This window comes from Nematolebias whitei, chromosome 18 (genome assembly GCF_014905685.2).
Source record: "Nematolebias whitei isolate Nwh7 chromosome 18, NemWhi1, whole genome shotgun sequence".
Taxonomy (NCBI): Eukaryota; Metazoa; Chordata; class Actinopteri; order Cyprinodontiformes; family Rivulidae; genus Nematolebias; species Nematolebias whitei.
The window spans coordinates 15497210-15513617 of record NC_056515.1 but is presented as its reverse complement, the minus strand read 5'-3'; the positions used below and the strand labels follow the sequence as shown (position 1 = coordinate 15513617).

Below are 16408 nucleotides of genomic sequence, written 5' to 3'. Positions count from 1 at the left end.
TATATATATATATATATATATATATATATATATGTATATATATATATGCATATATATATATATATATATGTATATAAATACATTCATGAACATATATTAAAAAAACTGTTACCCAAAATGTCTCGCATTTAAAATAACAAGTGCAAAACATTAAAGTATAGAAGTCACAAATAACTAGAAAAATGACAAATAATGGCATCAAGAACACGAGTAAACAGAAAAAAGGATTGGGGTCAAGTATGGAGCCTTGTGGGACTCCTCAGTGGTCATTTTACTTTATAACCAAAACTTTCTCTGTAGTTGCTACTTTTTCTTTTAAGTTTGATCCACTGTTAGGAGAAGCATTAATGTGTTATGTTGTGGACTGCACATTGAGAAAACAAATGCAAGTTTGTTTGTTGTTTACTGACTTGGAGTCTGCAGAGCTCCCTCCTCTCTCGGTCATTCTCCTCGGCTCTCGCTCGCAGCCACGCCTCATTCTGAGAACGATGCCTTTCCAACATCTCCTTCAACTCCTGATGCACAAACACACCCAGAGGAGAGTCCCGTTTATCGCCCGGTAAAACCCAAACAGAAAGTTTGGACAAGCTTTTCGGTGTTGGCGGACACAAAGAGAACCAAACACTCATACTCTGAAAACCTGGAGTACAAAGGGTTAGACTCCAAAGATTAGATTAGATTTACAGGTTGTTAAATTATTATTATTATTATTAGTCTGGATTTGATTAGATTATGCAAATTACATTAAATTAAAATACAAATTGTAATAAATGGGTGACATGGTGGTGCAGTTGGTGGAGCTGCCACCTTTCAGTGAGAAGGTCCCTGGTTCAAATCCCGGCCAGGGGTCCTTCTGGGTGGAATTTGCATGTTCTCTCCGTGCATGTGTGGGTTTTCTCCAGGTACTCCAGTTTCCTCCCACAGATCAAAAACATGCATGTTAGGCTGATTGGTAACTCTAAATTTTCTCTAGGTGAGAGCGAGAGTGACTGGTTGTTGTCTCATTTGTCTCTATATGTCCCTGTGATGGACTGGAGACCTATCCAGGGTGTCCCCCGCCTCTCACACAATGATAACTGGACATGGGCACCAGTGACCCCCACGACCCGAAAAGGAAGAAGCGGGTAAACCTCACACATACACCTCAGCGGTGAAGGAGGACCTCAAAGAGAGAGAGATGTTGGAGCAAAAATTCACTTAAAAATCTCCTCAGTTCTTTTATTCAATCCATTCAATGTTTTAAGCTACATTAAGCAAAGGAGTGACAGCCGGAACAAGCCAGATAAACAACATGGTGTCAGTACCCAGGATGATAACAGAGAGAAAGAGTATGTAGTTTACAGTTCGGTTAATGTGTTTTTAATAGTGTTCAGTTTTCTGATCAGTGTTTGTGTGACGTACAGTTTGTGGTGCTAAATAAATAAATAAAATTTAAACCTGATGTCTTCAGTTTCAACTTTAATAACATGTGATAGGTTATCAACAGTTTAATTTGAATTAAATAATGTCAAGATAGCTTCATTTAACTCAGGTAGCTTCATTACATCTCCCACCACTAACATAAATACTGTTTTATTATTGTTACTGTTATTATTTAGCACATTAAGTACGTTATACTCCAGCGCCACGCGCATGCATGAAATATACACCTGCCTTGACAGGCTCGTTTAATACGTAGCGATTTCAAACTCGATCCGACTGACGTCTCTTCCCAACACAGATGTTGGTCACAGCTCCTACAATCTGGCATAGATTAACTACGAGACCCAAAATATATTCCATCAGTCGTAGCTCAGAAAGCAGTATGTTATACTCCGCCGCCATTGTTGTTGATAGAAATTTGCCGCTGGTCCACGAATGCGTGAAATATATGACTGTAGTGCGAATGTGCGACTTCACAATTTTCTGTGCTTTCACACTTTAGCAGGGGCTTTTCACACATCAGCGGGGGTGGGGGGTTCACCCAAAACTTCTACTCTGAGACCTGGGTTCAAAACCTTCTGGATTTAGAGAGGGCGGGGGCTGGTGTCATGTAAACGAAAAGTCGAATCGCAAAGGATAAGCTGCAGTTTCACTCAAAATACATGTTGTGTAAACGCCCCCTGAGAGGGTGGAAGACGGACACAGAGGCCTCCGCCCTGTTTAATGATGGACAGATTCTCTTCACAAAGATGACTTCCTTTACTCCTCTCTCAAACCAACGTTCCTCCTCTAGAACATTTTACATTAAAATAAAGTAGAAATTAAATCAAACTAGATTATGTACACTAAATTGAATTAAATTAAATAAATGAGAAATTAAATCAAGCAATGAAGCAGTTTGAGTTCTGATTTAAAATCAGGTTTACATGTGAACCAGTTTGGGATCAGCACAGCAGTAAACCTGTTGTTGTTGTTGTCTTTGTGCTTCTTGAGCTTCTTTGTCTCTTTGCAGAGCCACAGCCGATTTAGAAAGCTCCATCTTCTCTCTAAAAACAAAATGATTCAGAGGTAAGATGATAAAAATAGGAAATTATCCTCATTCTATCCTCACGCACTGATCCAGTTTCTGAAACTCCTGGTCCAGTAGGCTGAAGGCCGTCTGGATCATTTTCATGGCCTGATCTCGCACTGTGCTGAAATCTCTGTGGGCAAACACCTGCAGCAGGAAATGTCAGATTATCTTCAGCTGTGTTTGAGCCTGATGCAGAGATCAAGAATGTGTTCCACCTGGATGTGAGTTGCCGTGGTCCTGGGCTGGCTAGATGGAACCGGCTCGCTCAGATCATAACGAACGTTGGGAACTTTGGTGGGGGTGAAGCTGGAAACGGTTAAAACCAGAGTGAAACCAAACGTTTTAAAACTGAGACTGAAACAGAGCATGATGGGATCCTGAAACTGCAGAAACAAAGAATCTGAACGTGAAACAGAAACAGCTTACCTGTGGCCCACACCCTGCAGACCGAACTCTGACAGAATCTCCTTCATCACTGTGAAGAAGCAATCCAGTCCAGGTCAGTTGAACAGATATGGGCTAAAATTTGGTAAACTCCAGTGAGGAAATTGTAAAATCTGACAAGTAAGTTGTAAGATCTGGTAAGGCAGTCATAAATTCCACTAGGGCAGTTCAATGATCAAGTAAGATAGCACACAATCTGGTAGGGCAGTCATTCATTCTTGTCAAGTTGTCATTTGATCCAGTAGGGCAGTCTATGGAAGTCATGATCTAGAAAGGCAGTTATATAATCTGATAAGGCAGTTATATGGTTGTATGGTTTATAGGGTTGACGTACAATCTGGTAGGGCTATTGAATGATTTGGTAAGGTTGTCATACAGTCTAGTAAGGCTGTCGTACAATTTGGTCACGCTGTTACATGATCTGATAGGACTGATCCGCACAAGGCAACCGGCCCAGACAACATCCTCGGGAAAGTGTTGAAAGAATGTGCCGATCAGCTCTGCGAGGTGCTGGCAGACATCTTTAACACCTCACTTACCCTAGAGACAGTTCCCATCTGCCTGAAGACTGCCACCATCATCCCAGTTCCAAAAAGCTCTACAGTGACCGGTCTGAATGACTATCAGCCAGTGGCCCTCACCCCGATAGTCGCTAAATGCTTTGAAAAACTGGTCATGACCCACATAAAAAAAAACAACCATCAACATCAACGAGGACCCTCATCAGTATGCATACCGTGAGAACCGCTCAACAGAGGACGCCATCTCCTCTGTGGTCCACACTGCGCTCAACCACCTGGAGCAGAAAAACTCTTACGTCCGTATGCTCTTTGTGGACTTCACGTCTGCCTTCAACACCATGATCCCCCAAACCCTGATGGACAAACTATCCACACTAGGACTAGGCCCCTCCATTTGCAACTGGGTACTAGACTTCTTAACAGACCTCAGTCTGTGAGGATCCACAACTTCTCTTCCTCCACCATAACCCTCAGCACTGGCTCTCCTAAAGGATGTGTGTTGAGCCCCCTCCTGTTTACTCTGCTCACATATGATTGTGCAGCTACCCATCCAAGCTGTCACATTGTAAAGTTTGCAGATGATACAATGGAGGTGGGATGCATTATAAACAATGATGAGTCCAGAAACAGGCAGGAGGTGGAACAGCTGGTGCAAGGAGAATAACCTTCACATCAATGTGAAGAAGACAAAGGAGATGATTGTGACTTCAGAAGGAACAAACACACCTACACCCCCTGAACATAAGAGGATCTGCGGTGGAAGTGGTCTCCAGCTACAAGTACTTGGGTGTACACCTGAACGACAACCTCAGTTGGGGCATAAACACCACCAGCATGATCAAGAAAGCTCATCAGAGATTCTACTTCCTCAGGCGTCTGAGGCGAGTTGGACTGGGAAGCTCAGTCCTCACCTCCTTCTATAGGTGTGCAGTGGAGAGCATCCTGTGCTCCAGCATCAACATGTGGCATGGAGGCTGCACAGCCGCAGAAAGAAAAGCTTTGCAGAGAGTGGTGAAGGCTGCACAGAAGATGTTGGAGTCAGTCTCCCCACCGTCACAGACATCTACACCTCTAGATGCAGGAAGAGGGCCACCTGCATCATGAAGGACCTCACTCACCCAGCACACACACTTTTTGCCCCGCTCCCCTCAGGAAGGAGGTTAAGGAGCCTTAAATGTAGAACCACTTGACTGAGGAACAGCTTCTACCCTGAAGCTGTTAGACTCATGAATCTTTAACCAGAATAATCACTGTGAAAAATCACATCATGATGCTGCTGATCTGTTTCATGATGCTGCTGATCTGTTTCATGTTGCTGCTGATCTGTTTCAATGTTGCTGCTGATCTGTTTCATGTTGATGTGTTCATGTGTGTTCATCTGCTCACACAGACTCATGCTCATGTTCGTGCTGCTGTTCAACGTAATGTTTTTATGCTATTTGTGCTTCGTGTATTTTTGGTTGATGTTTTTCTTAGTTTATATCTTAGATGTTATTACTGTTTTTCTTTTACATTTTATTGTTGGATGTAACTGGGACCCTGTGTACATAATTTCACTCCACCACATGTACCACATGTGGTGTGAATGACAATAAAGCATCTCTGACTCTGACTGCCTTAAGCTAAGGTAGGGCTGGCATATGATCCATTGGAGCTCTTGTACGGAACTGTAGGAAAGTCATACAATCTGGTAGGACAGTCAAATGCTCTGGTAAAGCATCTATACAATCTGGAAAGGCAGGCATCAGATCTGGTACAGCTGGCATACAATCCAGTTGAGCTATGATACATTTCACAAGCCTCCTTCGTAAAATTGACATGTTGAGGATTAGGGTCTGTTCGACTAGGGCTGATGTAATTGTTATCTCTGAAACTTGGTTATCCAAATCAATTTTGGATAAAGATGTGTCAGTTGAGGCCCTGTGATGGACTTGCGACCCGTCCAGGGTGTACCCCGCCCCTCGCACAGTGATTGCTGGACATGGGCACCAGCGACCCCCGTGACCCAAAAATGGAATAAACGGGTAAAGATAATGGATGGATGGATGTGTCAGTTGATGGATTTAATATCTACTGTTCTGATTGTCAAAGAAAAGGAGGTGGGGTTGCAGTCTATGTGAGAAAGCAATCTATATACAAAATTGGAGGCTGACTGGATTAACTTTTGTCAACGTCGCAATAAATGTGCCTCTAAAATTAAAGTCTACCATCTTGTGAGCAGCTGTTTTTGGTTGTCAGCAGCAAACTGGTTGATCCACTACAAGAAGGTGCTATTTATAAGACTGAGCTGAATACAGCACCTCAGACTGAAGAAGTCTTTTGTATGAAAGACAAAACGTTTTTACTTTTTTAGTTTGTTTTGTTTTTCGAATGTTCAGAGGATCAGACTTAACATTTTTAGATGTACACTGGATGATTTTGGTGTACAAGTCTCTTATTGACCTGCTTCCACATTATTAATGTACTTTTATTCAAAGAAGGGACAGTATTTATGCCTTTCGCTCTAAGGACTGTTTGCATCTTTATCTTCTTTGTGTGGACAGAAAAGGCCAAGAAAGCTTTTAGCTTTTCTGCCCCCTCAGCTTGGCATGCTTTGCAAGCTGACTTGAAAATGTCAGAACTTCTTACTTTGCTTTCCGCAAACTTTAGAAAAAACGACAAAAAGGATATCTTGTCAACAGTGCATGTGTTTCAGCTCTTAAATTCCCATTGTTTTTAATTATTATTATCACAACTATTGCCCTTTACTGTTATATTGTATGTTTTTATATATTTTTGAAATCCTATTCTGTATTTTGTTACTTGTTTGTTTTTATGACATGCACTGCTGACTTTTCTTGGCCAGGTCACCCTTGTGAAAGAGGTCTTGATCTCAATGTTTTTTCTTTTTAATCTGGTTAAATAAAGGTTTAATAATAAAAAATAAAATATGTGATCAAGCCTGGATTCTCACCTGGTATCTGCTAAAACACCCCCAAATCAGTTTGAAATCTTGGCAATAAACATTAATTTGCCTGGAGGCCAGACTTTAACTGCTATGGGCGGTTATCCCCCCCCCCCCCCCCCCCCCACACCAGTAATTTCTGATGTCCAATTGTGTTTAACAGACTTCCTAACAAATTTACATTTCAATGAAATTGCCCTTGTTGGTGACTTTAACCTATACTAGAAGTCTTTAGTACCTAGAGAGTTTTAAAAAATGTGGCTTGTCATTCAATATCACTCAAATCATTGACAACCCCACCCACCCAAACAAAAAATGCCCTGGAAGATCATTTATTTTAGATCTCTTTTTAACAAATATGCCTCATAAATTTCCTGGGTTGGGTGTTTTTGCTGATGATATGAGAGACCACTGCGTTGTCGGTGTTTTCAGGGACACTAAACTGTGTGGGGTAAAGTCGCGCTGAAAAGTGCTTTTCTGAACACTCTTAATGACAAAATTAAAGCCCAAATTGCTACTCACAAGGCACCCCATGATTTGGATAAACTAATAAGCTTCGTATGTCACGAAGCAAAAAAAGAACCGGGTAGGTAGAAGGGTCCGGTGCTAAAATATTCACAAAACTGGACCTTTGCAACACATACCACGTCATCTGGACAGTTTCTTTTTTTCTTTGTTCTTTTTTCTTTCTTTTTTCCCCAAGACTTCCCATTTCATACCTTTGACAAAACTCTCTTCAGCATCAAAAATGGCACAGATATTGGTGAAATGTTTTTTGTTGTCACGGCATCCCTCTTGACATTGTTTCTGATAGAGGCCCTCAGTTCACATCCCAAGTCTGGAAAGGTTTCTGTCAGGTGTTGGGTGCCACATCCAGTTTGATGTCTGGGTACCATTGCCAGTCTAACGGCCGAACCAAACTATGTAATCAGGAGCTGGAAGTCACATTGAGCTGTGTTACTGAGAACAACCCCACTATTTGGAGTCAACATCTTCCTTGGGTAGAGTATGCTCATAATTCACAAACCTAATCTGCCACTGGTCTTCTCTTGTTTGAAGCTTCCCTGGAGTATTCCCTATCCTTGTTTCCTACTCAAGAATCTGATATCTCTTCCCAACTGTTCAGCATCATCTTCGCCGGTGTCGTAGAATTTGGCACCTTCTCTGGACAGCAGACCAGAACAAGCAATTTGCTGATCGACACTGCTCCTCAGCACCCAAGTACCAGGTGGGTCAGAGGGTCTGGTTGTCTACCAAGGACATTAAGCTGAAGGATACCCCCAAGAAACTGCCCCCCAGATTCATTGTTCCTTTCCCCATAATCAGGGTCATAAACCCTGCAGCTTTCTGCCTCCACCTACCTACCTCGCTGAAAATCCATCCCATTTTCCGCATGTCTCAGATCAAGCCCATCTCCTCTAGACCACTTAACCTACCTGCCAATCCCCCCCACCCCCCACCCGATTGATTAATGACAACCCTGGGTACACCGTCAGACGTCTCCTAGACGTTCATCATAGGGATCGAGGCCTCCAAAACCTAGTGGACTGGGAGGGTTACGGTCCCAAGGAACATTCATGGGTTCCCCAATCTTTTATCTTGGACCCACACTCATCACTACCTTCTACAAAAATCACCCTGACAAAAGAAAATCACTAAGAAGCAGTATTTGAGAGGGGGCACTGTAGGATCCTGTTTTGCCTCCTGTAACCATCTTTTTTCACAGCACTAATCACCTGATCAGCCACACCTGCGCTTATCCTCAAACCTACACTATTTAAGCCTCGGCCAGATGTTCAGCCTACGCTGGAGCATTAATTGCCACTGGTAATTCTACTACGGCCTGAAAGCCTAAAGAAACATGACATCTTATGTCATAAGTTTGCTTCCACTAACCATCTCTTAAATCGGATGCAATGTGTTCAACAGAATGGTACTTCTTCCAGTTATTTAATGGTTAACAATGATGTACCACAAGGCTCAGTCTTAGGACCCACTCTCTTCACAATCTACATAGGTAATGTAGGTCAGACTATCCCTGATGCATCCTTACATTTACATGCTGATGATATAGTTGTTTATTGTCAAGCTAAAGCACTTGATAAGGCTTTCCAGCTTTTGAAATCTGCCTTTGACATCATCCAGTCAGATTTGTTCTGTCTCAAACTTGTCCTAAACGCCGACAAAACCAAAGGAATGTTGTTTTCAAACAGGAAGTCGGTCCCAGCAATTCTTCCTTCGATTTTATCCTGAAATGGTGTCCGTATTGAGTTTGTTGATTCCTATAAATATTTGGGTATCTTGGTCAATTTGCATCTCTCTTTTAAGTTCCACTGGATTTCTTTTTCAGAAACAGATCCTGTCTAACTCTGAATGCTAGGAAACGCCTTGTAACTGCGACTTTCCTTCCCTCCACTGACTACGGTGACAATATTTACATGAACGCCCCTACAAGAACCTTGCAGATGCTGGACACTTCCTATCATGGTGCGCTAAGATTCATAACTGGCTGTAACTACTGTACCCACCAGTGCACCCTTTATTCATTGGTTGACTGGTCATCATTAACTTCACGTAGACTCTCTCACTGGTAAATTTTCATCTTTAAATCACTTCTTGGTCTGTTGCCTTCATACATCTCCTCCTACATGTCACTGCATGAGTGCAACTACAGCATGTGCTCTCAGGACACTATTACATGCAGTGTTCCCTCAGTGCGGACCGAACTACTGTAGGCAAAAGGACCGTCTCCTACTCCGCTCCTGTATCTTGGAATATCTTGCAAAATACTCTGAAGCTCCTGACCTTGACCTTTCTAAGTGGCTTCAAACATTTGCTAAGTTCATGGCAAAAACCAATGCAGACATTCTCCTGCTTTTAATATTCTGCATCGCTTTACAGTCTAGCTGTTTTTGTTTTGTTTTTTTAATGCCATTTTCTTTCATTTGTTCTCAATTTGTATGCTTTCTTTTATGATTGTCTACTGTAGTCTTTTAGTACTGTTGTCATCATTCTTTGGTAAAATCAGGTATCTTTAGTAAATGAGTCCCTGAGGCTCAATGGGACTAACCTGTATAAGTAAAGGTTGAATGAATGAATGCATGGTACTAGCAGTCCTTCCTTCTATTTTATCTTCAAATGGTGTCCCTATTGAGTTTGTAGATTCTTATAAATACTTGGTTATCTTGGTCAACTTGCATCTCTCTTTTAAGCCTCATGTCGAAAACTTGGTAAAGAAACTGAAAGTAAAACTGGGTTTCTTTTTTAGAAATAGATCCTGTCTAACTCTGAATGCTAGGAAGCACCTTGTAACTGTTACTTTCCTTCTCTGCATTGACTATGGTGGCATTACACGAATGCTCCTGCAAGCACCTTGTAGATGTTGGACGCTGTCTATCACGGTGCGCTAAAATTCATAACTGGCACCCTATATTCACTGGTTAACTGGTCATCATTAACTTCATGCAGACTCTCTCACTGGTATATTTTCATCTTTAAATCATCTCTTGATCTGCTGCCTTCATACATCTCCTCCTATATGTCACTGCATGAGTGCTGCTACAGCGTGTGCTCTCAGGACATAATTACTTGCAGTGGCCCCTCAGTGCAGACCAAACTTGGCTAAAGGTCCTAGTCTTACTCTGCTCCTGTAAACTGGCACACCCTGCAAAAAGGTCTGAAGCTCTCGACCTTGACCTCTCCAAGGGATTTTAAACAACTGTTAAGTTCATGGCAAAAAAAACAATGTAGATATGTTCCTGTTTTTAGTACATTACATCGCTTTATAATGTATGTGCTTTTTAATTTTTTTTATATAATTTCATATATATTACTTCTATTTACTTTTCATTTGATATGCTTTTTATATGAATGTCTATTGTCTGTACCTCATCTGTGCTCTTTGTCTAAAACAGGTCTCTTTTGTAAATGAGTCCTCGTGACTCACTGAGACCAACCTGTATAAATAAAGGTTGAATGAATGAATTAAAAAAAAAGGCACCAGAAATACACAGAAAGTTTCCGTCTAGTGTTTGGTTTGTAGCAATAATAACATCAAGACTTTTAAACCAAAACTTGAACAAACATGTGGCCTGAGGAACTTCAGGACTAAAAGAGTTTTAGAACTAGGCGTAATATTGGAACCCATGTGTAGCTCATTGGGTTTGAGTTCTATCAGCACGAAAAGAACAGCTAAATCACAGAATTTACCTGGTTGTCTCTCCGAGGGGTTAATGAGTTTCATCACCTTGAGGTCATTAAAATCATGCTCTTCATTCTTCCCTCCAAACACATACAGCTGTAAAAACATGTTGTTTAGTACAATAATCAGAATAATCAATGGTAAATATTGATGTTGCTGACATGGCTGTGCAGGATAAAGGCGGCGTGGCTGTGCCGACGACCTGGAGGAATCCCAACATACAGAGGAACCTTCCACTTCATCTTTGCTGAAGAGAAACAACATAAATCAAACTGATTTTACTCTGTTGTGACGTAAACGTTAGATCAGAAATTACAGTTTTACAGATTTTTATTTCTCCCTACATTTTGTACGATCTACTTTTGCTCCATATTTTGTTAGAAAAACATGGAGATCTCTTCAATTCCTTCAAAAGTGAGGGTTAGTTCTTTTTATAATCAGCTAAAGCACACTCTGTTTCGTCTGGTGCTACTTTTAGCATTTATCTAACCTTTGTTGCTTTTAATAAAGCCTTTTGCTACTTTAGATTTTAGTTACCTTTTGTGAATTTTAACTAGTCTTTAGCTATTTCAATCTTTTAGTCAAGTCTATTGCTCATTTTAGCCTCCAGTTAGCCTTTTGATACTTTTGGTTGGCTATTTGCTTCTTTAGCTTTTAGCCAGTCTTGCACTACTTTGGCTATTTTAGCTTTTATCTAGCCTTTTGCTACTTTAAGCTTGTAGTCAGCCTTTTGCATATATTAGCTTCTGGATAACCTTTTGATATTTTCAGATATCCTTTAGCTACCTTAGCTTTTATCTACTTTTTGTCTACATTAGCTTTAATCTAATCTTGTGTTACTTTTAGATAGTCTTTTAGTAGTTAGAAAGCCAATTAGTAGTTCTCCTTAGAGAACTACTAATTGGCTTTTATGTATGTGAATGTTTCTGTAAAGTGGGCAGCACGGTGTCGCAACTGGTAGAGCTGCTGCTTCTCAGCGAGCAGGTCCTTGGTTCAAACCCCGGTCCAGGGGCCCTTCTGGGTGGAGTTTGCATGTTCTCTCCGTGCATGCGTGGGTTTTCTCCAGGTGCTCCGGTTTCCTCCCACAGACCAAAAACATGCATGTTAGACTGATTGATAACTCTAAATTGCCCCTAGGTGTGAATGAGAGAGTGAATGGTTGTTTGTCTCGTTTGTCTCTATGTGGCCCTGTGATGGACTTGCGACCCGTCCAGGGTGTACCCCGCCCCTCACACAGTGATTGCTGGACATGGGCACCAGCGACCCCCGTGACCCAAAAATGGAATAAGCGGGTAAAGATAATGGATGGATGGATGTTTCTGTAAAGTGCCCTGAGACAACTTTGTTGTGATTTGGCGCTATATAAATAAACTGAATTGAATTGAATCTTTTGTTTATTTTAGCAAACTTTTTGCTATTTTAGTTAGTCCTTTGCTATTATTAGCTATTAGTGAACTTTTGCACATATAAGCTTCTGCATAATCATTTCGTACTTTTAGCTACCTTTTAGCTACCTTAGCCTGTATCTAACTTTTGACTATGGTCATTTTTAATTTAACTTTAGCTGCTTTAAATTTGGGTTTTGCTACCTTTAGCTTTTAACTAGTAGATTTCAGCTACTTCAGCAGATTTCAGCAGTCATTTAGCTTTTCTCTGACATACCGATACTAAGTTTATGGATTTCATTGGACAATATTTCTGAGCCGTCATCATTTGTGATTTTGCCACCAAACATGTAGATGTCCTTTAAGAAAATAAGACAGAAACAAAATCAGTTAAAAAACACACAAATAACATTTGACTTTTATTTAAATCCTTGCAATCATCCCTCCTGCAGAGTTGGTTTATTAAGAAACAAACGCTTACAAGAAAACTGGGCAGGAAGTACACTGAACCAACAGGACCAATAAAAAAAAATTGGGATCAAGTTTTTTAAATGACACCAGTGACAAAAGTGGCTGAAACTGCCTCATCTATGTGAACATAATGAAGCATTCTTTATGAAAGGACAGAAGGAAAATCCATCCCATAATTATTTTTCAGTGGTGCTTGTTCATATTGACTGATTAGGAATCATCTAAATAAATTCAATTCGATGACTCATTCAGTCTCATTATTCTGGATTTTTTCTCTTTTTCCTGAAGTATCGACTCCTAGAATAAAGTAATTATTTCTTTCTTTCAGTTAGGATTTTTGATTAGCTCCTCCAACATTTTTGGCAGTTTTTTTATCGTACAAAGTAAATTAATTTTGCAAAAATCCTCTAAAAGTTTCAGTCAGGTCTCGGGGGCAGCATCAGATCAGGGAGGTCCAGACCTCTCTCGCCACTTCCAGCTCTTCTGGGAGGACTCCAAGGTGTTCCCAGACCAGCTGAGAGACGTAGTCTCTCCAGTAAATGGTAAATGAACTGTACTTATATAGCGCCTTTCTATCTGATCAAGATACTCAAAGCGCTTTACACTACAATCTGTGTCCTCATTTACCCAGTGTGTCTTAGGTTGTCCCTGGGGTCTCGTCCCAGTTAGACATGTCTAGAACACTTCCCTATGGAGGCAACCAGGATCCATCCTTACCTGATATCTGAACCTCCTCAGCTGTCTCCTCTGGATGTGGAGGAGCAGTGGTTCTACTCTGAGTTTCTCCCAGAAAATGGAACTTCTCATGCTATCTCTAAGGGAGAGTCCAGCTACCCTGCAGAGAAAACTCATTTAGACCTCCTGGATCCAGGATCTGGTTCTTTCAGTCTCTACCCAGAGTTCATGATCACAAGTGATGGTAGGAACATATACCAAGCAGTAAACAGAAAGCTTCTCCTTGCAGCTCAGCTCCCTCTTCATCACAACGGACCGGCATAGAGATTAATACTGTAGAAGCTGCACTGATCTGTCTGTCAATTTCACGCTCCTTTCTTCCCTCACTGTGATCAAAACCAGAGATACTTGAACTCCACTGGAGGCAGAACCTCCATCCCAACCCAGAGGGCAGTCCCCCCTCTGACTAGGACCATGGCCTCAGATTTGGAGGTTCTGATCCTAATCCTAGCTGTGAATTGCTCCAGTGAGAGCTGGAGATCACGGCACAATGACACCAACAGGACCACATCATCTGCAAACAACAGAACCAGATTCCCTCCGCTCCCCTGTTGCACTGAGAAATTTTATCCTAAAAGTTATGAATAGAACCAGTGAAAATGAGCAGAGGAGTCCAACCCCCACCCTGAATGGGTCTGACAGGGACTGAATTTCCATAACAACGGACTTCCAATACCATATTCAAGGAGCACCACCCAGACGGTACTAAAGACACAAATAACAGAGGAAGTAAAAAAAAACAAACAAGGAACCTAAAAAGTAAGTTGCACCTTGTCGTGATGAGCAGTCAGTGTTTGTCCACTGCAGGCAGCTGGAGATTCTCCTTTCAGCTCACATTTCTGCCACAGTAGACTCTCTGAAAATCACAAGTCTGTTCGTTATTTTATTGTTTTAATTTAGTTTTTAATGAGCTCCGATCCCTCGCACAGAACCCTGTCAAGAACCTTTTACATCAATAGCTGCTAAAACCACACGGACTAGAGTTATGTTGGGGAACCTTTGTCAGATTCTACAGTCCAGAGTTCTGTTCAGCAATGCCTGTCATGTTCAGAGGCCGTATCATCTTCTCTATAGGCTTCATTTGGGACGGCATTAAACTGTTCTTTTGTTGTGGTGTCAAAACACTAAAACCAGTCTTTTTTGTGACATCAAAAACAAAAAACAGGCTTTTTTTGGTGACATTGAATCACTAAAACCAGGCATTTCGGTGACATCATTGTGAGGATCTGTGTGTTTTGTGTCTTGTGATCCTTTAGTTTTCCTGTTCTTCCTCGTTTTGCCAACTCCTGCTGCACCTACCCCTCACTGTCCACAGGGGACTTACGCCCGTTGCAGCCCTCCTGGTCTCTACGCCTGCTGCATCCCCTGTGGTCTCCATGCCTGCTACAGACTCATCGTTCTCACCACCTGCTACAGATGCCTTGGTCTCTTCGCCTGCTGCAGATCCCCTGGTCTCCTTGCCAGCTGCAGATCTCCTGGTCTCTTCGCCTGCTGCAGATGCCCTGGTCTCCTCGCCTGCTGCAGAGCTCCTGGTCTCCTCACTTTCTACAGATCCCCTGGTCTCTTTGCCTGCTGCAGCAAAACAGCAGGCGAAGAGACCAGGGGATTTATCTTCCTTAGATAGAGAACTTTACTAATTTGGCTTTTATATATGTGAATGTTTCTGTAAAGTGCCTTGAGACAACTTTGTTGTGAATTGGTGCTATAAATAAAGTGAATTGAATTGCTGCAGATCTGTTGCTCGTCTGATCCTAGTGCAATCCCCTTGTCGGAATTATTGCCTCTGTGGCTCTCTTTCCTGGTTTGTCATCTGTGGCTCTCATCCCTGGTTCGCCATCTGAGGCTCTCATCCCTGGATCGCAGTCTGAGGTTTGCTGTCTGAGGCTCTCATCCCTGGTTCACCATCTGTGGCTCTCTTCATTGGTTCGCCGTCTGCTGGTTTGCCATCTGCTGCTTTTTTCTCTGGTTTGCCTGCCGCTGCAGCCTCCCCAGTGGTCTCTCCATCTGCTGCCGCAGCCTCTCCAGTGGTCTCTTCACCTCTCATTGGCCTGAGTCGGTGGAGGACAACTCTTGCCCAGTGATGGACAATCTCCAGGCCACCCTCCAGAGCTCCTGCCTCACTCTGGATGGTCTCTGGGCCGTCTTCCTGAACTCTTGTCTCTCTCCAGACAGTCTCCTCGTCATCCATCTGAACTCGTATCTCGTGCTGGATGGTCTCCTGGCCGCCCACCTGAACTCTTGGACTTTTTGTATGCTATGAGTTGCCCAGGTCATTTCCTATTGGTTTTTCTTTTTCCCTTGTGTTTTCCTTGTGCCCTCCATCCTGTTTTGCCCCCTCCTCCTACCCAAGTTAAAATGATTTTGGGGATATTAAGGGCCATCCTTAGAGGGGGGTTACTGTGAGGAGCTGTGTGTTTTGTATCTTGTGATCCTTTTATTTTCCTGCTCTCCCTTGTGTTGCCAACTCCTGCTGCACCTGTCCCCCATTGTCCTCTCCCAGGTGTTTGTAATATTTCCTTCTTAACGTCTCTTTATATTATGTGTTTCCTTGTTGTTCCCCTGTCTGCGTATTATCTCATGTATGGCGTCATGTTTCTATCTCCCTCTGTGCCTTTTCAATGTTAATGTAAGTTTTTCTGCTACGTCAGCTTTTGTTTTCATTTAATAAATATTCTTATTTTCCCTTCAAGTTCCTTGTGTCTGCCGGCACTTTGGGTTCAACACAGCCATTGGCGTCAAAAGTATTTGTAATGTGTGTGTGTGAGGGGACACTGGTAGTGTGTTTTGTGTGTGTGTGTGTGTGGGGGGGAGGGGGGGGTTGTGCTCACTCAGACAATTTTGAATAAAGTAGATGCCATTTCCTGCATTCTGGTGTACGTATTTTAACATCTGCGGTAAAGCCTTCCATTCGGAAACCTTACTGTCACTCAAATATAGAGTGCTCAATTACAACAACCTTCACATCTGGGCTGTATACAGTTGTGTATAGCATCTGTTTATATGTGAATAACGTAGAAAATAGCAACATTTCACCTAGATTTCCTTACTTTAATTCCACACATTTAAAGTATGTTTCTCACCAAGTTTGTGGAAATTCAGCTGTGGGGTTTAAAGACATTACAACTTTAATGTACTTACACACAGTGTCAGGTTGGAACTTTTGTGTTTAAAACTAAAAAAACAACATTACCACTAAACTTTTTTACTTATGTT

The 16408-nt window shown here is 41.9% G+C and overlaps 1 protein-coding gene across 1 annotated transcript in view; it reads right to left on the bottom strand.

Annotated features, from left to right (window-relative positions):
• zmp:0000001301 (rab9 effector protein with kelch motifs) overlaps positions 1–16408 on the bottom strand; it is a 32250-nt gene that overhangs the window by 512 nt on the left and 15330 nt on the right. The window contains exons 8-16 of the mRNA XM_037691945.1: positions 13966–14051; positions 12267–12348; positions 10766–10851; positions 10613–10700; positions 2921–2969; positions 2710–2800; positions 2538–2638; positions 2384–2468; positions 411–515 (exon numbers count right to left, since the gene is read on the bottom strand). Of these exons, the coding sequence (XP_037547873.1) occupies positions 411–515; positions 2384–2468; positions 2538–2638; positions 2710–2800; positions 2921–2969; positions 10613–10700; positions 10766–10851; positions 12267–12348; positions 13966–14051 (773 nt within the window). The remainder of the gene's footprint in view (positions 1–410; positions 516–2383; positions 2469–2537; positions 2639–2709; positions 2801–2920; positions 2970–10612; positions 10701–10765; positions 10852–12266; positions 12349–13965; positions 14052–16408) is intronic.